This window comes from Procambarus clarkii, chromosome 5 (assembly GCF_040958095.1).
Source record: "Procambarus clarkii isolate CNS0578487 chromosome 5, FALCON_Pclarkii_2.0, whole genome shotgun sequence".
NCBI classification, from domain to species: Eukaryota; Metazoa; Arthropoda; class Malacostraca; order Decapoda; family Cambaridae; genus Procambarus; species Procambarus clarkii.
In genome coordinates this window covers 11,176,460-11,204,437 of record NC_091154.1, presented here as the reverse complement: position 1 = coordinate 11,204,437, position 27,978 = coordinate 11,176,460, and the positions used below count along the sequence as shown (strand labels likewise).

At 46.6% G+C, this 27,978-nt stretch overlaps 1 protein-coding gene across 5 annotated transcripts in view; it reads right to left on the bottom strand.

Moving 5' to 3' along the window:
- Positions 1-27,978, bottom strand: part of TBC1D23 (TBC1 domain family member 23) — a 316,649-nt gene that overhangs the window by 31,335 nt on the left and 257,336 nt on the right. For 2 of the 5 annotated variants that reach the window (XM_069339402.1, XM_069339393.1), the window contains exons 11-12: positions 20,877-21,073; positions 4,519-4,704 (exon numbers count right to left, since the gene is read on the bottom strand). In XM_069339402.1, coding sequence (XP_069195503.1) covers positions 4,519-4,704; positions 20,877-21,073 — 383 coding nt within the window. Of the gene's footprint in view, positions 1-4,269; positions 4,389-4,518; positions 4,705-20,876; positions 21,074-27,978 lie in introns of those variants that run through there. The other 3 variants (XM_069339407.1, XM_069339405.1, XM_045753440.2) reach the window with 2 other exon arrangements.

Below are 27,978 nucleotides of genomic sequence, written 5' to 3'. Positions count from 1 at the left end.
GGTTAATACAAATCAAATTCATTCCATTTGTTTATTGTGAACATACATAACATGGCAGCTTTAATAAATCAAATGAGAACTTTCCATTCCCAGGTGTGCAACTTTTAACTGGCATTTCTCCCCCCCCCCCCCCCCCCCATGTGCCACATATGTGGTCACAGGCATGCCGATTGTTATCTACGACCGGTGCTTAGTGCCTCTGCTGCCTAAAATTACTGCCGGCTTATTTTTCTTGTATGTACATTTTTTTTTAACCAATAGCACAAGTTGAATATTTTCAACAGTATAAGACAAGCAATGAACTTGAACTTAAGACTTTTTTCAACACAAACATTTGTGTTAGGTATATTTTCTTTGTGCTCTTGAGCTTCCTTTAGTCTGTTAGGCAAGAGTTTCACATGTACAGTACTCCAGCCCTGCCAGCCACCAGGACAGTCACATGTACAGTACTCCAGCCCTGCCAGCCACCAGGACAGTCACATGTACAGTACTCCAGCCCTGCCAGCCACCAGGACAGTCACATGTATAGTACTCCAGCCCTGCCAGCCACCAGGACAGTCACATGTACAGTACTCCAGCCCTGCCAGCCACCAGGACAGTCACATGTACAGTACTCCAGCCCTGCCAGCCACCAGGACAGTCACATGTATAGTACTCCAGCCCTGCCAGCCACCAGGACAGTCACATGTACAGTACTCCAGCCCTGCCAGCCACCAGGACAGTCACATGTACAGTACTCCAGCCCTGCCAGCCACCAGGACAGTCACATGTACAGTACTCCAGCCCTGCAGCCACCAGGACAGTCACATGTATAGTACTCCAGCCCTGCCAGCCACCAGGACAGTCACATGTACAGTACTCCAGCCCTGCCAGCCACCAGGACAGTCACATGTACAGTACTCCAGCCCTGCCAGCCACCAGGACAGTCACATGTACAGTACTCCAGCCCTGCCAGCCACCAGGACAGTCACATGTACAGTACTCCAGCCCTGCCAGCCACCAGGACAGTCACATGTACAGTACTCCAGCCCTGCCAGCCACCAGGACAGTCACATGTATAGTACTCCAGCCCTGCCAGCCACCAGGACAGTCACATGTACAGTACTCCAGCCCTGCCAGCCACCAGGACAGTCACATGTACAGTACTCCAGCCCTGCCAGCCACCAGGACAGTCACATGTACAGTACTCCAGCCCTGCCAGCCACCAGGACAGTCACATGTACAGTACTCCAGCCCTGCCAGCCACCAGGACAGTCACATGTACAGTACTCCAGCCCTGCCAGCCACCAGGACAGTCACATGTATAGTACTCCAGCCCTGCCAGCCACCAGGACAGTCACATGTACAGTACTCCAGCCCTGCCAGCCACCAGGACAGTCACATGTACAGTACTCCAGCCCTGCCAGCCACCAGGACAGTCACATGTACAGTACTCCAGCCCTGCCAGCCACCAGGACAGTCACATGTACAGTACTCCAGCCCTGCCAGCCACCAGGACAGTCACATGTACAGTACTCCAGCCCTGCCAGCCACCAGGACAGTCACATGTACAGTACTCCAGCCCTGCCAGCCACCAGGACAGTCACATGTACAGTACTCCAGCCCTGCCAGCCACCAGGACAGTCACATGTACAGTACTCCAGCCCTGCCAGCCACCAGGACAGTCACATGTATAGTACTCCAGCCCTGCCAGCCACCAGGACAGTCACATGTACAGTACTCCAGCCCTGCCAGCCACCAGGACAGTCACATGTACAGTACTCCAGCCCTGCCAGCCACCAGGACAGTCACATGTACTAGTACTCCAGCCCTGCCAGCCACCAGGACAGTCACATGTACAGTACTCCAGCCCTGCCAGCCACCAGGACAGTCACATGTACAGTACTCCAGCCCTGCCAGCCACCAGGACAGTCACATGTACAGTACTCCAGCCCTGCCAGCCACCAGGACAGTCACATGTACACGTACTCCAGCCCTGCCAGCCACCAGGACAGTCACATGTACAGTACTCCAGCCCTGCCAGCCACCAGGACAGTCACATGTACAGTACTCCAGCCCTGCCAGCCACCAGGACAGTCACATGTACAGTACTCCAGCCCTGCCAGCCACCAGGACAGTCACATGTACAGTACTCCAGCCCTGCCAGCCACCAGGACAGTCACATGTACAGTACTCCAGCCCTGCCAGCCACCAGGACAGTCACATGTACAGTACTCCAGCCCTGCCAGCCACCAGGACAGTCACATGTACAGTACTCCAGCCCTGCCAGCCACCAGGACAGTCACATGTACAGTACTCCAGCCCTGCCAGCCACCAGGACAGTCACATGTACAGTACTCCAGCCCTGCCAGCCACCAGGACAGTCACATGTACAGTACTCCAGCCCTGCCAGCCACCAGGACAGTCACATGTACAGTACTCCAGCCCTGCCAGCCACCAGGACAGTCACATGTACAGTACTCCAGCCCTGCCAGCCACCAGGACAGTCACATGTACAGTACTCCAGCCCTGCCAGCCACCAGGACAGTCACATGTACAGTACTCCAGCCCTGCCAGCCACCAGGACAGTCACATGTACAGTACTCCAGCCCTGCCAGCCACCAGGACAGTCACATGTACAGTACTCCAGCCCTGCCAGCCACCAGGACAGTCACATGTACAGTACTCCAGCCCTGCCAGCCACCAGGACAGTCACATGTACAGTACTCCAGCCCTGCCAGCCACCAGGACAGTCACATGTACAGTACTCCAGCCCTGCCAGCCACCAGGACAGTCACATGTACAGTACTCCAGCCCTGCCAGCCACCAGGACAGTCACATGTACAGTACTCCAGCCCTGCCAGCCACCAGGACAGTCACATGTACAGTACTCCAGCCCTGCCAGCCACCAGGACAGTCACATGTACAGTACTCCAGCCCTGCCAGCCACCAGGACAGTCACATGTACAGTACTCCAGCCCTGCCAGCCACCAGGACAGTCACATGTACAGTACTCCAGCCCTGCCAGCCACCAGGACAGTCACATGTACAGTACTCCAGCCCTGCCAGCCACCAGGACAGTCACATGTACAGTACTCCAGCCCTGCCAGCCACCAGGACAGTCACATGTACAGTACTCCAGCCCTGCCAGCCACCAGGACAGTCACATGTACAGTACTCCAGCCCTGCCAGCCACCAGGACAGTCACATGTACAGTACTCCAGCCCTGCCAGCCACCAGGACAGTCACATGTACAGTACTCCAGCCCTGCCAGCCACCAGGACAGTCACATGTACAGTACTCCAGCCCTGCCAGCCACCAGGACAGTCACATGTACAGTACTCCAGCCCTGCCAGCCACCAGGACAGTCACATGTACAGTACTCCAGCCCTGCCAGCCACCAGGACAGTCACATGTACACTACTCCAGCTCTGCCAGCCACCAGGACAGTCACATGTACAGTACTCCAGCCCTGCCAGCCACCAGGACAGTCACATGTATAGTACTCCAGCCCTGCCAGCCACCAGGACAGTCACATGTATAGTACTCCAGCCCTGCCAGCCACCAGGACAGTCACATGTATAGTACTCCAGCCCTGCCAGCCACCAGGACAGTCACATGTACAGTACTCCAGCCCTGCCAGCCACCAGGACAGTCACATGTACAGTACTCCAGCCCTGCCAGCCACCAGGACAGTCACATGTATAGTACTCCAGCCCTGCCAGCCACCAGGACAGTCACATGTACAGTACTCCAGCCCTGCCAGCCACCAGGACAGTCACATGTATAGTACTCCAGCCCTGCCAGCCACCAGGACAGTCACATGTATAGTACTCCAGCCCTGCCAGCCACCAGGACAGTCACATGTACAGTACTCCAGCCCTGCCAGCCACCAGGACAGTCACATGTACAGTACTCCAGCCCTGCCAGCCACCAGGACAGTCACATGTATAGTACTCCAGCCCTGCCAGCCACCAGGACAGTCACATGTACAGTACTCCAGCCCTGCCAGCCACCAGGACAGTCACATGTATAGTACTCCAGCCCTGCCAGCCACCAGCACAGTCACATGTACAGTACTCCAGCCCTGCCAGCCACCAGGACAGTCACATGTACAGTACTCCAGCCCTGCCAGCCCACTTCCAAAATTTATAACATTCACCTATGATATTGATCATGAAGCACTCTTGAGAACTTAATATTATTGGAGAGGGAAGGGGGGGGGGGGTTGGGGAGGAGAGAAAAAAAAAAAAGGTATTTTGTAAAGGTTTCTTGCCATTTAACAAACTATTGTGCATACATTCTTTATTAATTTTAAACAAATAAAATAACAGACATGGATAAGGACTTCAAAGTCCAGTTCATCTATCTAGGGCAATCTTAAATTTGCGCAAGAGACCGGCCAGTAACTGAAAGCGAAACGTGCAAAAGTTATTACAAATTCACCAATACACAAGTTAGTTCAACCAAATTAGTAACTTAATCATTCTTCCCAATGTCCATGCAAATGTTACAAACCCAAAGAGAAGCGCTTCACACCTGGCCTACACCAGTCCGTGGCCCGGGCGTGCCAAGAGCACTGCCGCTCCTCTGCATTAAGCTACCCCTCTTCAGGGTCTGCACAAAGCTCCAGTTCTCTAGGACGCCATTTAGTTTCTCTCTCTGCTCCGAGGAGATGAGGGCTTTCCCACCGTGGTTGGCAAGTTTGTCTAAAGCCGCAGACGACTGCAGAAAATACCAATAAACTAAACAAAATACAAAAAAATTTGGTTAAGTATGGACAGAACTCAAAAATGTTAAGTCTTGTAATAGCAGTACAAGTGCATAACACCACCCACCAGTCATAACACTTGAACACAGTCATCACACTAACACCGACAGTAATCAGTCAACCATATTACACTACTAGATACACTCAGGCCATTAATACACACTGGCAAGTGTGGTAAACAACAACAACTAACTGCAATACCGACACACAAGCTCTCACCAGTCAAGATGCCAAGAATTGAATACAACTCTCGTAAAGCAGCGAGAAGCCTTCCTTGTTCCTTTAAGACAACAGTTTAAAGTAAACAATGAAGACAGTTGAGGGATTTATAGTTTTACTTAACAGTCTCACGGGAGCAACATCAACCACTATTCCCCTCTTTGCAGCTATTTATACCCGGCTTGCTAATTACCGCATGAAAACTAATCATTTTCAAGTTGCAGACAATGAGTCACAATAACGTGGCTGAAGATATGATGACCAAATCTTCATTTGATGTGTGGTTTGGTCATCACATTTTCAAGTTGTTAATGGAATTTACTACACCCTTTTCCTTCAATGCATTCCATTTGCCGACCACCCATATATGGGACGGCAATTTCCTTGCACATCTACAACTATTGTTAGTCCAACCTCCACCAATGCCCCTTTGTCCTACCTCTAATTTAAAAATATTTTTTTGCTCGCACTGTCTTTTCTCCCTCGGAATCTTGTATGCAGTGATCACGTCCCCAGTATTTTTTCTCATCTAAGGTTACAAGGACATGCCCTCAACCTGCTCTCAATTCTAGTCCTAATCTAGTTGCAAGCCTTAGAACTTCAAGTTTTCCATGTGTTTTGCAAGGTGCAAGCTCAATGCTGACACTGCATACTCCAGCATTTGTCTTACAAAGGTAGTGTGAACAGCTTTTCTACCCTTATAGTTCTTACGTTTGCTAACTTTCCACATGCTGCTGCTGCTGCTGCTGCTGCTGTACTGTTCATGTGAGCTGCTGCTGAAAGTGTTGGGATTATATCAACTTCTGGGGGTCTATTTTTTCCTTGTACCGTATTTCCATTCCCCTTTTCCCTCTTATTTCCTTCAGGTATCGTTCCATACCTAACGTTGCTACACTAGATTGATCATTGCACACACCCATTTGGATTGAATCCTAGCAGCCATTTGTCTGCCCATTCCTGATGGTTGTAAAAGACTTATTGTAGAACTTTAGTTTTTTTGTTCTCAAATTTTTACTAATTTCCTTTGCATCAGCTGCAAACACACACATGTACGAGCTCACGTCTTTTGGGCAGTAACTTTCATAAACTAGAAAGAGCGATAATCCTAGGACACTGGTCCCTATGGATCACTTTCTACTCTTCAGCTCAACATCCTCCAACTACAACTCTTGTATTCATATCAAAGTACAGTACAACCTCGATCCAACGTACCCCAATTTGGCGAATCTCTGGCTAGGTCGCACACTTCTCGGGCCGGATTTCCTCGCCCGTTTTGACATCCTCTGGTTCACCGAAGCGGGAGACGTGCGGATATGCTTAGAATATTGGGATAGTTCACAGAGTGGTGGAAAACTCATTCTATCACAGGTTACAATTAACAATTCCTTCATATGACAAGTTGGCTCACTAAAGTGAGAGAAGTGGTCCACACAACAAGTGAACCATATTAACCAAACACCAGCCAGAGTGGTCCACACAACAAGTGAACCATATTAACCAAACACCAGCCAGAGTGGTCCACACAAGTGAACCATATTAACCAAACACCAGCCAGAGTGGTCCACACAACAAGTGAACCATATTAACCAAACACCAGCCAGAGTGGTCCACACAAGAAGTGAACCATATTAACCAAACACCAGCCAGTGGTCCACACAAGAAGTGAACCATATTAACCAAACACCAGCCAGAGTGGTCCACACAATAAGTGAACCATATTAACCAAACACCAGCCAGAGTGGTCCACACAATAAGTGAACCATATTAACCAAACACCAGCCAGGGTGGTCCACACAACAAGTGAACCATATTAACCAAACACCAGCCAGGGTGGTCCACACAACAAGTGAACCATATTAACCAAACACCAGCCAGTGGTCCACACAACAAGTGAACCATATTAACCAAACACCAGCCAGAGTGGTCCACACAACAAGTGAACCATATTAACCAAACACCAGCCAGTGGTCCACACAACAAGTGAACCATATTAACCAAACACCAGCCAGTGGTCCACACAACAAGTGAACCATATTAACCAAACACCAGCCAGTGGTCCACACAACAAGTGAACCATATTAACCAAACACCAGCCAGTGGTCCACACAACAAGTGAACCATATTAACCAAACACCAGCCAGTGGTCCACACAACAAGTGAACCATATTAACCAAACACCAGCCAGTGGTCCACACAAGTGAACGACTGAGGTTTCCATGATTTCCGTACATCAATTTGTACTGTAAACCTCGCTTCGTTTTCTTTCATCAGTTATAGTTCAGTGACCCCATGACAGTTTCAGATTAATAATCATTCCTAAAACCGTTATTTTAAGGGTCCAGGAAACAAAAATGGTCAAAATTTTTTTAACCTTGCTCAAACGCTTTCAAATTGTTTGTACATAATCTACTAGGCACATGCTCCAACTTTGTCTAAATAATTACCAACTTTAGAAACAAGAAAATAAAAAATAGAATTTAATATTGAAAATGTCATTTTTAAATGAGCATCAAAAATATAAAATATCAAAAATGTTCATTTAATGATGTTGTAGTCTCAGAAGAGCATATGGTCTTCATTTGTATTTATTATTATAGCATTCAGTATAGTTTACTGCAATTTTTGTTGTTAATATGGCATTTGAAATATGTGCCAAATTTAGACAAAAAATCATAGCTCCCAACATTTAGGGTTTTTGAAAAAACAATCAAATGGGATTGTAGAACAGACAGCTTTGCCCAGTATATGTATAAATGGTGAGAATCGGTCAGAAACTATATTTTTGATGCTCACTCAAAGTTGAAAATTTTAATTAGAGGGCCACCAAACACTACCAGTGGAACTATAGCCACACTAGGCAGACCCCCACCAGGAGAAGAAGAAGAAAAAAAAAAAAAAAAAAAAAAAAAAAAAGTACACCGTCCCCAGAAGCAACAGGAACCGGTCGCCACTTAGATGGCAGGCCGCGCAACACCTTGACGCCCTAGCCAGCACAATACCAGTCCCTACCCAGGCCAAACAAGAGCCCCAAGCCCCAGCTGGCCCCAAGGGCGAGGCAAATGCTGAGCAGCAAGAACCCATACGGGAATGGTTCCCGAACGCCCCAGGGAAGATAACCGTCCCACAGGGGCAGTACTCACAGAGCGCTTAGGGAAGTCGGCCACTAAGCTCGTGCAGCCCCGGCACTGATGAGGTACTCCTGGCCACCGCACAACACAACACACGGCAGTGAACGCCACACAAGGCAAACACCGCCTAGGAAACCGAGGCCAGAGAAGTGTGTCCTGGTTGACATTAGCTTACGAACTGATGCTAGGCAGCCAGGGCGGGGAGGGCTGCGCAGACGATCGGCACGACAGTAAACTGTGATGTTTGCTCATTTCCTTGGAATTTTAGGGAGTTTCTACCTCTCTGTTCAGCTTTATGTTTTAGTTTTTTACCATATGGCTTTTTTTTGTTATGCCTACCTTTCTAGGAGTGTAACCCCGGTCGATGGCAGATAAGGAAAACCCCAACCACAAGGGGGTTTTCCAGGGCCATTGCTCCCTGAAACCTCTCTGAAGAGGCCAGGTTCTGGCACTGGTCCCTGGTAGGTCTGAACTCCTTAGCTAATGTCCCGGTCTAATATAACATACATTAGCCCGATAAGCTCCAGGGAGCCATAGGGGCTCCCCACAGAAAACATGCTTCAGACACTTTATATGCTTCCAAAGTCAGTTCTATTCCTTCTGTAGGATTTTTATTACTTAGAACAATTTTCCATGGAATGTTTGCAAGTTCCCTGTTTATCTCCCAGTCTATCCTTTTGGCACCAGTCGACGAATGGCACCACGTACATAGGGAGGTGCTGGGCCAATGCAGAGAGGTCCACCTCCAGGCGCCCAAACGTCCGACAAAGCCAAAGGAAGGAGGCGGTGTTGACTGTCCATGCCTTTTAAGAAAAAATGAAGCAAGACCGGCTTTCTGCCAGGACACTGGACACCCCCTGAGTTTATCACTCCATTCATCAGCAGTTTAATGCTGATAAATGTAAAGTTCCGAGGCTAGGTAATGATGATAGTTACAAAATACGAGCTAGATGGTGTTGAGATTGCGAAGTCTGATTGCGAAAGGAATCTGGGAATTATGATTAGCAAGAACTTGAAACCAAAGGATCAATGCATGAATGTTCGTAATAAGGCAAATAGGACACTGGGATTTATTAATCGAAGCGTTAGTAACAAGACACCTGGTGTTATTCTTTAGTTATATCTTGCTCTGTTTAGGCCACATTTGGATTATGCAGTTCAGTTTTGGTCGCCGTACTATAAAACGGATATAAATTCACTTTAACGTGTCCAGCATAGTATGACAGTTAATTCCCAAATTAGAAATCTTTCATATGAAGATCAACAAAGCTTTACACTTTGATACACCGGGCCCGGGACCTCTCCATTACCTCAGGTGGGCTTGGGCGTTCCACAGGAGCGTGAGGGAGAGTGCGGTAAATTCTGAAAAGTGTATAATCTTTTCAACTTTGTCAGCTCAATTCTCGTCCTAAGATATTCAATTTGGTATCAATATGTTCGCAATAGAATTCTCTACAGGACTAAATGCATATAAACTCCAAAAGCCCGGCTTACCATCCGCAACTAAGAGAGAAAGTGAGAAAGTTACCCGGGAGTGCACAAGAGTGATAAAATGTTTACATTCTTCAGTTTTGTCAACTCAATTCTCGTCCTAGGTCTTTCATTTTGGTATCAATGTGTTTGCAATTGAATTCCCAACAGGCCTATATGCATATAATATAAAATACAGCAGCAATCTCCACCCGCCGACATGATGAAAACAGGCCGTGGTTACAAGAAAGAGCGCTGCGCCACCCCAAGGCGCTTCTCACTATGAAAAGTGAATATTCTTTTCAACTTCGTCATCTCAATTCTCGTCCTAGGTTTTTCAATTTGGTATCAATGTGTTTGCAATAGAATTCTCTACAGGACTAAATGCATATAAAGCCCAAAAGCCCGGCGAGAAAGTGAGAGCGTGTTACCCGGGAGCAAGCCAGAGCAATAAAATGTGTACACTCTTCACTTTGGACATCTCAATTCTCGTCTTAAGCCTTTCATTTTGGTATCATTGTCTTCGCAAAAGAATTCCCTACAGGAGTATGCAAATATAAAGTCCAAAAGCCCGGCGTACCATCCACAACAAGCAGGGAAAGTGACAGAGCGTTACCCCCGTGAGCGCTAATAAAGAGCAATAAAATGGGTATTCTGTTTTCAACTTTGTTACCTCAATTCTGGTCCTAGGACTAATTTTGGTATCAATGTATTCGCAATAAAATTCCCTACAAGAGTATATGCATATAATGTCCAAAACCGCAGCAAGACCTTCCCGAAAAAAAAAACTACTGTTGCCACACTTAGGACTCGACCCCGAGTCCTCGCCGGACTTGCCCCTATTTTGCGGAGGACAATGCCAAGTCGTCGCCAGGCGAAAGTGTTAAATTGCATTCACTGGAAAGGTGAAGAGTTAGGGGGTGACATGATAGAGGTTTACAAGTGGATGAATGGACATAAGGGGGATATTAATAGGGTATTAAAAGTATCAAGACAAAACACGAAACAATGGGTATAAATTGGATAAGTTTAGATTTAGGAAATACTTGGGTAAATACTGGTTCGGTAATAGGGCTGTTGATTTGTGGAACCAATTACCGCATAACGTGGTGGTGGTAGTGGTGGGTGTACCTCGATTGTTTCAAACCTGGGTTGGACATGTATATGACTGGGATTGGGTACTCGCCTAATTGTGCTTGCGGGGGTTGAGCTTTGGTTCTTTGGTCCCGCCTCTCAACTGTCAATCAACTGGTGTACAGATTCCCGAGCCTACTGGGCTCTAACATATCTACATTTGAAACTGTGTATGGAGTCAGCCTCCTTCGCATCACTGCCTAGTGCATTCCATTTATTAACTACTCTGACACTGAAAAAATTCTAACGTCTCTGTGGCTCATCTGGGTACAAAGTTTCCACCTGTGTCCCCTTGTTCCTGTCCCACCTGTGCTGAAGAGTTTGTCTTTGTCCACCCTGTCAATTCCCCTGAGAATTTTGTTGGTGGTTATCATGTCTCCCTTTACTCTTCTGGTTTCCAGGGATGTGAGGTTCAGCTCCTTTAGCCTTTACTCGTAGCTCATTCCTCTCGGTTCCGGGACGAGTCTGGTGGCATACTGCTGGATCTTCTCTAACTTTGTCTCGTGTTTAACTAGGTATGGACTCCAGGCTGGAGCTGCATACTCCAGGATTGGTCTTACATATGTGGTATACAGGGTCCTGAACGATTCCTTACACAAGTTTCTAAAGGCAGTTCTTATGTTGGCCAGTCTAGCATATGCCGCTGATGATATCCTTTTGATGTGGGCCTCTGGGGACAGGTTCGGTGTGATATCCACCCCCAGATTTTTTTCTCCATTTGACTCTTGCAGGATTTCACCTCCCAGATGATACCTTATGTTCAGCCTCCTGCTCCCTTCGCCTAATTTCATTACCTTACACTTTCCAGAGTTAAACTTTAGCAGCCATTTTCTAGACCATTCCTCCAGTTTGTCCAGGTCATCCTGTAGTCTCTGTCCATCTTCATCCAACTTGATTCTTCTCAATTTTTGCATCATCAGCAAACATTGAGAGGAACGAGTCTATGGTTATAAATAGGAGCTGCCTCGTATGGGCCAATAGGCCGCCTGCAGTTACCTTGTTCTTATGAATGTGAACGGCACAGAGAGCTAAACTCTGAACTCTGCAGAAGAGCTACCCCAAAGTGACCAGCCCCAAAGAGCCAGACCACAGAGACCTCCCCTCCAGTCGAGACGAGGAACCACAGGAGCGCATTCCGAATGGAGCCGAATCACCGAGCCCCGAGGCAACCGAATCCGCTGCAGTGCCTGCCACACAGCCGCACCGTGCTGTGAGCCCCAACAGAAGGACAAAGCCCAGTGCCCCCTATTGGCCTGGTGAGCACTGGTCACAAAACCCCAGCTGAAAGACGAGGTGACCATGAACACATTGAGCAAGGGAAGGGGAAGGTGCCAAGGCACCAAACCCCCCCCCCCCCCCCCCCAAAAAAAAAAAAAAAAACACAGAGGAAGCAGGAGATGCAGCAACCAACACAAGGATCCCAGAGGATGAACCCAGCTAGCACGGCTAAAGGGGCTGCCCCAAAGATACCAAAGCAGCCTCCATAGCCAGAACCTGCCCAGCGGGAAAACCAGCAAGGCAAAGGTCAGGCTCCTCTACAGCTGCTTGAGTAACCTTTGAGTAACCCGGGACCCACCCTCAAACAGCAGGCAATGGGACTGCAGCCGGAGCAAAGCCACAGAGCAAGAGAAATCGATGCAGTCCGAGAATCTCGCACGAGACCCGGCCAAGTCCGAACCCGAGATGGAACCAGACGGGACTACTTCATTTCGACCACGCCCAAGTGAACCCACTCCAAGACCCGACAGACAGGGAAGAAGCCTGCCCCGAACCCCCGACCGGAGGAGCAGCCACCCAATGCCACCAAAGGCCGGAAGAGATGATGCGAAATGCCCACAAATTGTGGGACCAAGCGTGGGCAAACACAGGCACCCTCCCTCTCATCACCCCTTCAATGGGGCACCCCGCATAAGGGCCAATGCGACCTCTGAGCCAACCAAAGAAGCCCCGGGAAGACGTACTGGTTCCGAAACTAGCACCAATGGCCCACCTTGACATACTAAAACTTGAGCCTTGGCACGACCACCCCAGAAAGAGCAAGCACGACACCCCCATCCCCCTCGGAGCACAAATAGGTCAGAGAGGGCGGCAACTACTAGGAGCCACCGACAAAAACCGAGTAACAGTCCTCTGGAAACAACAGGAGAGAATGGAGATGAAAACTAAAACCAGGACCCAAGCAGAATCTAAAGAGTGAGGACGGCCTCCCGACACAAGACGAGAGGTATAAAACTGCTTCCCGCAGGATCGACGCAAATAAGTTAATGGCAGCCAACGCCTCCTTGGAAGCCAAAACCAGAATTCCGTCCACCACTCAATGCCTCCACATCCTCCGAAAACCAATCCGAGGGCAGCTCGAGAAGACTAAAGAAGCGCAAGACCAAAGCCAAATGACCCCGAGTTCGGTGGTCATCCGTCACCAAGGCAGCCCAAAGAGAAGGGACCTGAGCAAGTAACTGCACCAGATCCACTTCATGGGAAAGCACAGGGGCAGGGAGCCAAGAGCCTTGGCTCATTGGTTCCAATGAGCCCAGGGAACGATAACCCTGAATGACCCAGGGAAGGTAACCCTGACCCACAGGGAAAGTACTTACCAGGCACGTAGGGAAGGGAACCCTAGGTGCACGAACCAAGTATACATGTAGGAACACCTGGCCACCACACCAATACCACTGGCAAAGTTACAAATGCAAAGCCACACAGAATAATGACGACAGAGGACATCGGACACCTGGCACATCAGTCTACAAACTGAGGGTGATGTGGCCTGCTTGCCTGAGCAGGGTGCCCCCCACCCCCCCATCAGAACAAGGTGAGGCGCTAAAGAGTGGGCGCGCTAGTTCTTCGTTTTCTACTGGAGGGAAGGGGGGAACCTAAAGAGGAACCTACGTCCTTTGTTCGGACACAGGTTGCAATTTTAAAGAGTTAGAGGTTTGTAATGGTTCTCCTACCTTTGAGGTCTTCAAGTCAATGGCAGAAAGGACAAACTATACTGTATATAGAGAGCTCATGGCCATTGCTTCCTGCATCTCAGAGTGCCAGGTTCTACTTAATGGCCCCCAGTAGGCACTAACCCCAAGGACTGATAGCACCAAACTAATATATGGTCCATGTCAGTATGATAGCTTCAGGGAGTCAACAGGGCTCCCCCTCAGAAAAGGCTTTTGAAACTAGTCCCAAACAAGAGGTGGTTCTGGAAACGAAAATGTCGGAGGAGTGACCGAGGAGGGGGAAGGGGGTTGTCAATTTTTCCATCAGACATGGCTGAAAACTTTTCAGACTAAAATGAGGGTGATAATCAGAAACACTGCATCAGACAACCATTAGTAGTGGTGTACCACAGGGTTCAGTTCCAGTACCAATAATGTTCATTGTCTATACACGATCTACCAGAAGGACTACAGAGTTATTTACATGTTTGTTTATACCAAGCTACTAGGGGGAAGATAAACAACCGATTGTCATGTCCTTCAAGAACGCCTCGATAATATAAGTGTAGAGCAACACTTGGCTGATGGAATTTAATATGAACAAATGCCACATTATGGAATGTGGAATGGGAGAAAATAGACCACACAACCTACAAACTTTAGAAAAAGCTTTAAAGAATACTGTAGACAATCTGTTAGGGTGTTCTAGGAGAGAGGAAAAAAAAAAGTTACCCGAGGATCTCTCTAAGAATACTGCAAGGAGTATGCTACCATGAGAAGGTCAATTCCTCAAGGTACCGTACTTCCTCCAGTACTTTTCCTCACATCAGGCAGACAAGGATACAGATTATAGTACTCTATCCTTTGCAGATTATGCTAGAATTTTCATGAGTAAACAGAGGAACTGCAAACCTCCAATCCATAGTTAATCAAGTCTTTTAATGGGTCACAGAAAATAACCACACTACTGAATGAAAATGCAACGTGAAAAATTTAGGAGTAATCATGTCAGAAGATCGTACTTTCAAAGAACAAGTTAGCTGTCACAACTGCAAGAAAAATGACAGGTTGGATAACAAGAACCTTCCAAGAGATGCCATGCCAATGATAATGCTGTACTTTTTAAGATATTGTATTAGTGCTTTCTAGAGTGGAATATAGTTCCACACTAACAGCCCCATTCAAACTTGAAGTGTTAGCCTGGAGAAAGTGCAAAAATTTACTACTCGAATCCAATCAATATAATGTCTAAATTGTTGGGACCACCTAAAATGATAGTTGTATTCCCCAGAGTGCAGCCTGGAGAGTGCAGCCATAGTGCCACCCAAAATAGTGCCACCCAAAATAAGCTACAATTGAAAAATATTAGCTCTGGTTCCAAATCTGCACAGATATAATGCCACACGATTATGTATAATGATAGTTGTATGACAGTATTGGGAAGACGGAACACCACGAGCATAGCTCTCATACTGTAACTACTGTACACTTGGGTAATTATACGAGACCAGAAGGCATGTCAGGATGTGCAAAAATAGCCCCACTGAAAAGCAGAGGTGCAATAGGCTTGCCGAGAGAACTATCAACATCAAAAGCCCAAGACTTTTCAACTCCTCCCCCACACATACTGGCTGACCTCTCGCAGTGTTCAAGAGAACTCTTTAAGCACCTTCAAATGTAACCTGATCAAGACTGATTTTCACCAGGCAGTGAGAAACTGCATCGAAAAGCCTGGTTAATCGGACCAGCAACCAGGGAGGCCTAGTCAGACCGGACCAAAGAGACATTGATCCTCGAAATCAACAGGCAGTCAAATCAAGTGCCAACAAATCAAATCAACAGGTAGACAAAATTTGATATATGCAGCAACATTGTGGTGCCCATATCTTAAGGTCATCACTAAACTAGGAAAGGTGCAGCGACCCAACCAAATGGCTTCTGCAACTGAAAGTAAGACCCACAGAGGCTAGAGGCATCAAATATACCAAAGCTAGAAGAAATAAAAATGTGATATGAACACTAATTTACAAAGTAGTAACAGGAATTAACAAAATTTTTTTTTTTTTGTTAAACCTGCAACCTCAAGAACAAGAACATTTGCCAGGTAGGTTAAGGAATCAAGCGGTTTTTTCCAACAGCTAAGTTCACTTTGGCAGAGTGGTTGATTGTTGGATCAAGCGAAAAAGTAGGAGGCAAAAAGCGTTAGTACAGTACTTACAAAGCATTATACGACGGTACTGGAAAGACTGGACACCCTGAGCATGGCTCTCAACCTGTAACTACACTAAGGTAATTACCAGTAATGACTCGGGCCACAGGAAGTAAACACCACATGGCTCACTTTCCACTTTTACTGCTCATCTAAATTATACCACCACTACCACCACCACCACCACTGAGCACCAGTAGTAAAAAGTTACACTCCCCACATCACCATTTTTAACCAACTATGCAAAATGTTGCCATTTCATGAAGATTAAAATTTATCTCACCGAGTGATACGAAGAATGAGGCAATTGGCACTACCCCCCCACCCCGGTCTGGTTGACCAGGGGAGGGAGGCAGTGCTACCGACCAGGCAGCCCGATTAGAGACCAGGCTGCGGGGACGTTAATCCTAAGAATCGGACAGGTATCAAGTAATCAATTTATCACTTTAGGATCATAACAAAATATTGAGTTGAATAGGATCTTGTGTGCCTTCCAGTGCTCAGATGGGCAAGTGTTTTAACCTCATGCTGGATACATCTTACAGCAGACCAACCAGAAGATGGGCCGGGGTTAGAGCTGAGGCCCAAAATAACCAGTGTCATCATCAGGCTGGAACACTGATACTGCAGCATGAAGCAACTACATTTGCCACACTAAACCACCACCATCACCACTGAACCACAACTTTCCTCTGTATACTATAGCTGAATATCAAAATATTTTATTGAGAAAAACTAGAGCCAAATGAAGAAATTGAACTGATATCCCAGTTCATATAGTTACACATGAAAAAAAACATTGATAATTTATCAATTACATAAATAATATAATTTGGGTCCAAAATGGATATGGAATGAGAAAAAACCAGCGTTGAATGTAATGAAACGCCATTTTCTGGGAGAGTCCCGGAGGCTCCCCAGAGCTTACTAGGCTGATATGATAATGTCAGACTTAGTCCTCGGTCATGTGTATGGAGTTCATTAGGCCTACCGGGGACCACGAGCCAGAACCTAACCCCTCGAGAGAGAGGCAAGGGGAGTAATGGCCTATAGAAACCCCCATGTGACTAAGTATTCTATGTCTGCCATCAACCGGGTCAGGCACCCAGAAAGGCAAGCACCCAAAACAAACCCCTATTCTGGTGAAAATTGCAACCAAAAGTTGAACGAGTGGATAGAACTCCCCAAACAAAAACTAGCCAACTAGTATGACGTCACCCGTCGTCGCGGCGCAGTCTGCACAGCTTTCCCCATCCTGGGACGGGGAAGGGGGGGGAGCCCCAGACCTCCCGCGCCAGCGATCCACACCCCATTTCCGAGGCTGGATGTCAAAAAAACGTGCGAAAAAATGCCGACTAGAGGGAGGGAGGGAAGGCTAGGGAGCCACCGGGTTTCACCCTGAAAATGGCGTTTGATTACATTCAACGCTGGTTTTCTGGGGGAAGCCCCTACAGCTCCCCAGAGCTAACTACCCACAGAGGAAAGAATAGGGACTTACCCAGGAGACGGATGCTGCTCACACCTCAACCCAAAGTCGAGACAACTGGCTTCGTCTGCCTACCCAAAGCGACACAGACCCAACCGGGCCCAGGAACGTTAACAAGGTAACGAGCAGCCAGGACCCTGTTCGACCACCAAAATCCCTGCGCCCGAATGTCAGCCCAAGACATATTCCTAAAGACGGCGGCAAGAGCCGTGAACTTGCGAATGTCATGGGCATGGGAATAGACCGCAGGCTGGCTAGCCTTAATAACTCTGCGGACGACCTGGAAGACCCGCACCCGCAAACAGGGAAGAAGGGAAACTGGATCAACCCAAAGCGCGTCCACGGGGACACAAGCCGTGGCGCGCAAATAATGGCAGAGAGCCGCAACCGGACACAAAACATGATGCACCCCCAGCCTGACTAACCAAGCATCAACAACCCAAGGACCCCTCCGGAAAGCAGCAGTCTTGTTCTTCCCCAGAAAAGAAGAAGGCTGCAGACGAACAAACCTATTGCCCCGACCGAAAGAGCAGAAACCCCTACACCGGAGAAGATCATGAAGCTCTCCAACCCGACCCCCAGAGGCTAATGCCAATAGGAAAAAGAGAGCCTTCAAAAAACAATCCGGAACCAAAGGTGCTACAACAAACCGAGGAGAAGAAAGAAAAGAGCACTCTTGTTCAAAGACCAGGATGGCTTAAGCGGTGCATGAGCAGGCCGGGGGTGAAACAACGCTCGAGACAGCTTGCGAAACGGTGCAGATGTAACATCAATACCGAAAGCAAGCTGAAGCGGCTCCGCCAGCATGCAGTAAGCATGAAGCCCCACAACAAATCTGAACCAGTCCCTGAACCCCGGACGAATCGGGACGTGCCAACAAGTGTCCCGGAGGTCCAGGTACACCAAGCGCTCGGCTCCAACAGGAGCCAAACCTGGGACAGCGTAGTCAACCAAAAGGAGGGGCAATGAACCACAGGGGTTCAAACAGGACAAGTCCAATGAACTGCAGGTCTGTGCAGTCCCGTTCCGGGACCGGGAACAGATGTGAAACCCACCTGAGGGATGTTGTTGTTTTGACCACCCCCAAGCAAACTTACTTTAAGACGACCTGATAGCACAGGGGCAGAGGCCTGCCCCGCCAGCCCCGAACCCCCAGAAGGGAGGGAAGGGCCACCCAACGCCACTGGAGGCTGTGCGAAACAACCTGAAATGCCTACAAATTGTGGAACCAGGCGTGCGCGAACAGTGCAAGCCTCCCCGCCCCCATCCCCCCGTCAATGGGGTGAACCGCGAAAGAGCCAGCACCCCTCACAAGACCCAGAACCTCGCATAGAGCGAACACCGCGCCAACCAGACAAAGGCGAGTCCAAAGGAGGAGCCGAACCTGAACCCGACACCTGTGGCCTACCACGACGAGAGGAACCCCGAGCCTTGGCATGACCCTTCCGGGAAGGCCTACCACAGGACCCTTTGAGAACCAGCAAGTCCGACACAGGACAGCAAGAAGCTGAGGCAGCCTGAATATACTGTGCAACGGCTGAAGCCTAAAACAGGAGAGGACAAAACGGCGAAGACATCCTAAGAGCCAAGGCAAAAGTGGATTCCACAGAGGCAAGCACTGCCTGATGACACGCGAGCCGAGAAGCATAAAACAGAGCAACCGCATCCTGCAAGATCGGCGCGAAAAGCTTCAGCAAGGCAGCTGACGAGCGAGCCGCTGAGGCCAAGGCGCCGGAACCCGGAACAACCCCAAACTCCCTCACATCCTCCGTGAGTCAGTCGAAAGACAGCTCGAGGAGGAAAAAGAAGTGCAAGGCTGAAGCCATAGGCCCCGGCCATCTGCGCCGCCGAAAGGGCGGGAACTTGCACATGGAGCTGAACGACACCAACATCCCAGGAAAGGGCAGGAGCAAACAAGCACTCAGAGGTGCTCAAGGTCGACCAACCAACCCCTGCCTCGACTCCGAAACCCTCAGACGTTTCGGGGCCGGAAGCAGGGGAGGGGACCAGAACGAACAACAGGAGGGAAAGGATGAGGAGGTGCGGACGGAACCAGTGTTGAAGCGACCCCCACCCCCAAGTCTGGGTCCCTATAAGCAAAACGGGGCAGCTGTGGGGCATCCGGGTGAGCAACCAATCTAGCGTGTTGCAACAAACAAAACCTAGAATGCAACGCCTGCGCAGCCTGTACCCGAAGATGATAAGCAGATTGGGTAAATCGAGTCCCCAGCAAGCAGCAAAACTCACAGGACTCGGGATCGAAAGTATCACCGACCCAACAGGCTGAGTGATGGAGGCAAAAATTGAGGGTCACCCCAATACAAAGGGGGACCGAACAACCCTCAAACTCGCATGAAGGGAGGGGGGGGGGGACTCCGGGGGTCGCATCCACCAGACCCACGCATCCCCTAGGAAATTCCCAGGGTCCGGAGCCTTTACTATAAGAGGACTTGCACTCAGGTAAACCCAGGCAGGGTACTGCTAACCTGCACCCAAAACTACCAAACAAACTCAACAGCTGAACTCCAGGGACATGTACACTCACGGAGACCAAGCAGGGGGGCACCACCAAGTATCAGGATGAGGGCAACGCCAGTCGCAAGTAGAGCAGAACCCCCTACCAAGGCAAAAAAACAAAGAAAAACAAAACCCCACAAGGGGACAACGTACCCCAAGGAACAGAGCCGGCCGCTGTGATAGGTGACAAGCTGCGTAGCACCCTGTGCCCCTTACTAGTGCAAAACTACCTCTTACCCTAAGGTAAACGAGGGAGACAAAACACCCAAGTACCCAAAGGGCGGCCAAAAAACCGAGTAGTTAGATACACAGAGGTTGACCGAGGAACTTGTGGAAGGTAACCCCCAAGCTCCAAGGGCAGTACTTACAGGGCACCTAGGGAAGGGAACCCTAGACGCATGCAGCCCGAGTACTGAGGAATAACTCCTGGCTCTCGCTCCCCTGGAGCACAGCAGAAACACACATGGCACAGCACCGCAAAAAGTCTGGAGCCAGAGCACACAACCGAGCCGATAGCATCAGCCTCAATAACTGGGGTGTGGATTGCAGGCGCGGCGACGGGTGACGTCATACTAGTTTGCTAGTTTTTGTTTGGGGAGTTCTATCCACTCGTTCGGCTATTGGTTGCAATTTTCACCAGAATAGGGTTTGTTTTGGGACACTTACCTTTCTGGGTGGCTGACCCGGTTGATGGCAGATAGAATGCTTCCAACCACACAGGGGGTTTCTATAGGCCATTGCTCCCCCTTCTCTCTAGAGGGGGCCAGGTTCTGGCTTGTGGTCCCCGGTAGGCCCAAAGAACTCCATACACATGACTGATGCCAAAGTCTGACATTAGCATATCAGCCTAGTAAGCTCCAGAGCCGTATGGGCTAGCCCCAGAAAAATGATCAAGTTTGTGCCTAAAAAATATTTCTCCATTTAAAATCTAAGAACAGATCTCAAACAGCATCAAATATCTAAGTGAACATCTGGCAAGTGACATAATAAACCACAATAATACAATGCTAGTGAACAGTGGCAACTCCCTCACCCTCAGTTTGAACACCGACGACAGAGAAGAAAACTTGTTCATGAGCGAGGGCTGTGGCTTGGGTGTGGCCGTAAAGTCTTCGTGGTCGGCTGGCTCCGAGCAATGGGAGTGGTTGTCTGGGGCGCACACTAGGCAGTGCTTACAGTCGTGATCAGTGAGGCTTTCGTTGATGTTGTGTACCAGGAGGTCGTGAATGGCTGAAACAATGTGAAAGTCACTTGGCATGTTGGGGGTACCGCATCTTAACACTTGTAAAGCCAACTGAAAGATAAATACACAGACTAATTCTGGTCTCTTTAAAATTCAACAAAAAGCTAAACTATACATAAAATGTTAAACAGATGGAAAGAAAAATGAGTTACCAACACTTAAAAAGTGGGTGCAATGACTTGCTGAAAAGGTTACTTGAGAAATATCTTTTCACTGCTTTGAAAATAGGGACAATTAATTCCAGAAAAAATTTGGCAAAGAAATGTTGTTTTCGTTGGTAAGGTAATGGTGGTGATGCATTGAGGCATACATCATGTTCAAGTAGAGTAAGAAATGAGCAAAGTAACCCTCATGTCGAATCTGTTAAGGCAATGGTCAAGCAGCGAGAACACTGGACGACAACACAAACAGCTCAATAGTACTGTAATTACCACTATTTCAGTGTATACACTATCAGCATAGTAGAATTTTTGTATAATTTCATATATTAAAGTAATTTTGCTGAGGAAAACCCTATAATATATACATGGAAGGTCAAGTTCATTTTGCACAGCAAACCACCACATTGGAGCACAAGACAAAAATTCAGAATAAAACCTGTGAGGAAAGGTGCCAGAGGCACAATCAGAGAGCACCGAACATCAAAAGCTGGCAGCAAGCATAACAAATATTACTGGAACAACGGTAGACATCAAGCAGCAATTAGAGAAGTTTTCCACTAGAAGTGTTAGACCAATTAGGGTGTAGTGGATGTGTGGGATGCCCCAAGCAACAGCCTGTTGGATCATGTTATCAAGTTGAGCCTAGCCTGGGGAGTAGAAGAAATACAGTGCAGCATTATAGCCAGTTACAAGGTATGAGCTTTGCTTTGTGTGCCATTGTCCCTATAATCATTGTTGTGTGAAGTTTGACGTCTCCAATTGTTGACAGTCACTATCCCTCATTAAATTTATTCCATCCACCTCTCTCTCTCTCTACAGGAGAACAATGTTTTTCTTCGCTCTACTTTGAATGTATGACCACCTTACAGACTTCCTATATTCTTGTCAGTTTTGCAAGTGATCATGTCTTTGTGTACAAGCATATTCATAGTCAAGTCCCCAGAACTCTTATACATTGTGTTCTTTAGGTCTGGCAGCTAAATTTTTTTTTTTTTTTGTGATATATACAAGAGTTGTTACATTCTTGTACAGCCACTAGTACGCGTAGCGTTTCGGGCAAGTCCTTAATCCTATGGTCCCTGGAATACGATCCCCTGCCGCGAAGAATCGTTAAATTGTAGACTTGTTAGATTTTGTCTCTCTTATACAAAAGTTTTTGTTTAAGCTGTTCTGTCACTAATTCTGAAACTGTCAGGAGTAGCACGCATACATCATACTATGTAGTAGCATACATACTACCGCATTTATGTAGTCTTCTGAGAACTACTGTATCCAAGACCACCCCAAAATCTTGTCTTCACAGTGTCTAGTCAAAATCTAGTCAAAATCTAGTCAAAATCACAGTGTCAAGTCAGTGCATCAAAACAAGCCGAAGTTTTGATGCATGACCCACAAGCACTCGGGTGAAGAATCAAGTGGTCCTATACCTTACAACCCAACTTCTCTCTCTCTCACAAATCACATTAACATGATTTATATCAATGAGATAATATCAATTCTCTAATGTAATTCCTCATAATTGATATATATCTATGAAAATTTGTATCGGGTTTATGTGATTTCCGTGTTAGTGAACAGTGTTCGTTAGGATCCTCAAGGTGGCAGGAACATATCTAAAGCACTTGGCCGCGGTTTCATGCATGAACAGGGAGTCCCGGGAAACGGGACTCCCTGTTCATTTAGAAAATAAACTTGTGTAATATTGTTCGTATTAATTATTTAGTGACAGGAGTCTGGTGATAATGGTGTTGTAGCTAAAGTTAGCAATGTGCATATTATATTGGATACCTTTTGCTTCATCAGATGGTAGCATGTGGCATGATGTGGAGTAATTACATTCCATACACAGACCTGCTTAGTGGTTTGTTATGGTGCATCAAAGTGTAGATATGCACGACTAGCCAATAGTGTAATAACACCAAAAATACTCTTAATGTTCTAAGCATAAAATATTCCGCACATAGTGAATATTTCATAATAGTGAAAGTATTGGAAAAGCTAATCAAAACTAAATGGGTAGAACACCTGGAGAGAAATTATATAATATCAGACAGACAGTATGGTTTTCGATCAGGAAGATCCTGTGTATCGAATTTACTCAGTTTCTATGATCGGGCCACAGAGATATTACAGGAAAGAGATGGCTGGGTTGACTGCATCTATCTGGACCTAAAAAAGGCTTTCGACAGAGTTCCACATAAGAGGTTGTTCTGGAAACTGGAAAATATTGGAGGGGTAACAGGTAAGCTATCATGGATGAAAAATTTTCTGACTGATAGAAAAATGAGGGCAGTAATCAGAGGCAATGTATCGGAATGGAGAAATGTCACAAGTGGAGTACCACAGGGTTCAGTTCTTGCACCAGTGATGTTTATTGTGTACATAAATGATCTACCAGTTGGTATACAGAATTATATGAACATGTTTGCTGATGATGCTAAGATAATAGGAAGGATAAGAAATTTAGATGATTGTCATGCCCTTCAAGAAGACCTGGACAAAATAAGTATATGGAGCACCACTTGGCAAATGGAATTTAATGTGAATAAATGCCATGTTATGGAATGTGGAATTGGAGAACATTCCCCACAACCTATAAATTATGTGAGAAATCTTTAAAGAATTCTGATAAAGAAAAGGATCTAGGGGTGGTTTTAGATAGAAAAATGTCACCTGAGGACCACATTAAGAACATTGAGCGAGGAGCCTATGCTACACTTTCTAACCTTAGAATTGCTTTTAAATACATGGATGGAGAAATTCTAAAGAAATTGTTCACGACTTTTATTAGACCAAAGCTGGAATATGCAACGGTTGTATGGTGCCCATATCTTAAGAAGCACACCAACAAACTGGAAAAGGTGCAATGACATGCCACTAAGTGGCTCCCAGAACTGAAGGACAAGAGCTACGAGGAGAGATTAGAGGCATTAAATTTGCAAAAACTAGAAGATAGAAGAAAAAGAGGCGATATGATCACTACGTTCAAAATAGTAACAGGAATAGATAAAATTGATAGGGAAAAACTCCCGAGACTCGGAACTTCAAGAACAGGAGGTCATAGATTTAAACTAACGAAACAAAGCTGCCGGAGAAATATAAGAAAATTCACTTTTGTAAACAGAGTGGTAGACGGTTGGAACAAGTTAAGTGAGAAGGTGGTGGAGGCCAAAACCGTCAGTGGTTTCAAAGCATTATATGACAGTGCTGGGGAGACGGGACACCACGAGCGTAGCTCTCATCCTGTAACTACACTTAGGTAATTACACTTAGGCAATTACACATTAGCGACAAATATATTTGAACATTGCCATGTGCCACACATTATACAAATTTACCAAATGACACGAATAATAATACTGGAGAGCAGGAGAAGAAAAAAAATTGAAATAAAAACCCAAATACATCTTTGCAGCCATTCCTGGCCCATGGTGTAGCAGTGGAGACCACCACAGGGCAAAGGCTGAATGAACGCTTGTGAACTGTGCCAATTCTGGCCTTCACCAATGGCCACAATAAGCCACCCATTTCCCCTGGCGAGTAAAGTAGTTTACTCTAGTAAAGTTTACTCTAGTAAAGTTTACTCATGGGCGAGTAAAGCCAGCCTGGTGAGTGCACGTTGCAGCCAAGGACTCCCTGAATCTATGTTGCCCCGAGTCATATGATTCTGCAGTTCACAAGATGATCAACATAACCCCACCGAGAGTCAAGAAAACCTTCAGAACCAACCAGGAACCCATTTATTTAGCATAATGCAAATCCAGCTTCAGTAGTAATGGGCACCCAGTGGGTCGTAGTGCCAGTCAGCGACGCACCCAGATAACACTTTATATCAACTGTTGCTCTATGGTCCAATAATTGTTAACCCTTAAACTGCGCATTGCACCATATGAGGCTTAGACCTACTTTCAGTAAATTGCGCATCGCATCATATGATGCTTTGGAGTACTACGCAAGATTTAAACGGCCCGCGGATACATGGGGTTCACCACACCATCAGGGCTCTTGTAAACAGATGCCATTTTTTTTTAAAATCGTGGGCCAAATTCCCGGGTATTAGGGGCCTTGGTATTGAGTGAGGTACCAAGCCTGACGCACGCAACATGAGCTCACAGCACTGCTGTTCAGCTTTTAACAACAGCATCGCCTAAAAATGCCATAATATACTTTTTCATGCTGTTATGTACCGATGATATTACAGAAGACCCCGACTGCGATAAAACTGACCAGGGTTCTGATAATAGCAGGATGGTGGTGATACTTAGCACTGTACTCCATGTTGGGAGGAGTAATGCTGTGGGAGGGGAGGGTAGTGGCGGCATCTTCTGACTGGGTGTGGCCCCCTTTTATTGACTGCACTCACCATACCAGCTTAGTGGTTCGCTATGGTGAACACGAATGTAGATACTTATATATAACGTGTGTAAAGAGGATATAAACAGCAAGAGTAGGTAGGTTGGGAGCCGCCATTTTGGCGAGGGCAGTGGCGTCGTCTGCACGACTTATGTTATGGTGACCACGATGGTCTTTAGGCACCATACCAGTTTACTTGTACAAGTATGGTGAATAAAACTGGTAGATATGTATATATAATGTGTGTATATAGCATAATAACACCACAAACAGTATTGTTGGAGGAGAAATATTAGTGCGTCTGGCCTCGAGGGCGGCCGCCACCTGCTGACTGAGAGGTCCTACATCTTTGTTCCTTTACTCACCATACAAGTTTAGATGTACAGTTATGGTGAACAAAACATGTAAATACTTATATATAACGTCTGTACATAAAAGCAAAAACAGTATTGTGGGAGGAGAATGGTGGCAAGTCAGGTGAGGGAGGGAGGGAGTGGCAGCCAGTGGCGGGCTGCCACTGCTACTCAGCATGCCAACTTAGTGGTTCGTTATGGTGAACACAAATGTAGATACTTATATATAACGTTTGTATATAGTGAATAAAAGCAAAAACAGTATTGTGGGAGGAGAATGTAGGCGAGTGAGGTAATGAGGGAGTGAGTGGCAGTGAGTGGCAGTGAGTGGCAGCGAGTGGCTGGCTGGAGTGTGGCGGTCACTCCTCGTTACTTTTTGACTCATAATAGAAACTTAGTGGTTCGTTATGGTGAACAAAACATGCAGATACTTATATATAACCTGTATATATAGTGTAATACCCGACAAAGTATTTGTTCACCGTTTGATGAACATAATTGAATCAACAATATGCACACCATATTTGAGTACAGCGATGATTCACTCATTTTATTATATAAATATATCACACTACACTATTGAATAATATTACAGCAAAAAACTACAAAAAATCAATCTGAGACATTGAAATAATTAGGTAATTATCTGTGGCAACTCTGGCCTGACGACAGACCGCCTGGGACACACGCCGAGTCAGCGCCTGTTTTTTGCCAGACTTCCCCGCCCGATAGCGGGCAATGTGCCTCTTACGATTTTTTTTACTATTTTTCCCATGATCAGTGAACACAAATTAACAGGTTAGGAATTTTTTTTTTTTTTTTTTTTTTTATGCGCCTGTGGGTGTCAAATGGTATATAGCCATGCGGCATTTAAGGGTTAAGGTATGGGCACCACACAACCGCTGCATATTCTAGCTTTGGCCTAACAAAAGTCGTGAACAATTTCTTTAGTATATCGCCATCCATGTATTTAAATGCAATTCTGAAGTTAGAAAGCGTGGCATAGGCTCCTCGCACAATGTTCTTTATGTGGTCCTCAGGTGATAGAAAACTATCTAGAACCACACTTAGATCTCTATCATAATTCTTTCAAGATTTCTCGCATAATATATAGGTTGCATGGGGTCAATGTTCTATTCCACATACCATAACGTGGCATTTATTAACATTAAATTCTATTTGCCAAGTGGTGCTCCATATACTTATTTTGTCCAGGTCATCTTGAAGGGCATGACAAAGTTTCTTATCCTTCCTATTATCTTAACATCATCAGCAAACATGTTTATATAATTCTGTATACCAACTGGTAGATCATTTATGTAGACAATAAACATCACTGGAGCAAGAACTGAACCCTGTGGTACTCCACTTGTGACATTTCTCCAGGCCGATACATTGCCTCTCATTTTTCTATCAGTCAAAAAAATTTTCATCCATGCTAGTAGCTTACCTGTACCTGTCACCTTTCCAATATTTTCCAGTTTCCAGAACAACCTCTTATGTGGAACTCTGTCGAAAGCCTTTTTTAGGTCCAGATAGATGCAGTCAACCCAACCATCTTTCCTGTAATATCTCTGTGGCTCGATCATAGAAACTGAGTAAATTCGATACACAGGATCTTCCAGATCGAAAACCATACTGTCTGTGATATTATATCATTTCTCTCCAGGTGTTCTACCCATTTAGTTTTGATTAGTTTTTCCAATACTTTCACTATTACACTTGTCAATGATACAGGTCTATAATTGAGGGGGTCTTCCCTGCTGCCACTTTTGTAGATTGGAACTATGTTAGCCTGTTTCCACACATCTGCTACAAGTCCTGTGCACAGGGATGCCTGAAAGATCAGGTGAAGTGGAATGCTGAGCTCAGATACACATTCTCTCAGAACCCATGGTGAAACTCCATCTGGGCCAGCTGCTTTGTTCTTACTGAGCTCCTTTAGCATATTTTCCACTTCATCTCTAGATACCTCTATACGCTCTATGTTGTTCTCTGGAATTCTTATTGTGCCTGGTTCTCTGA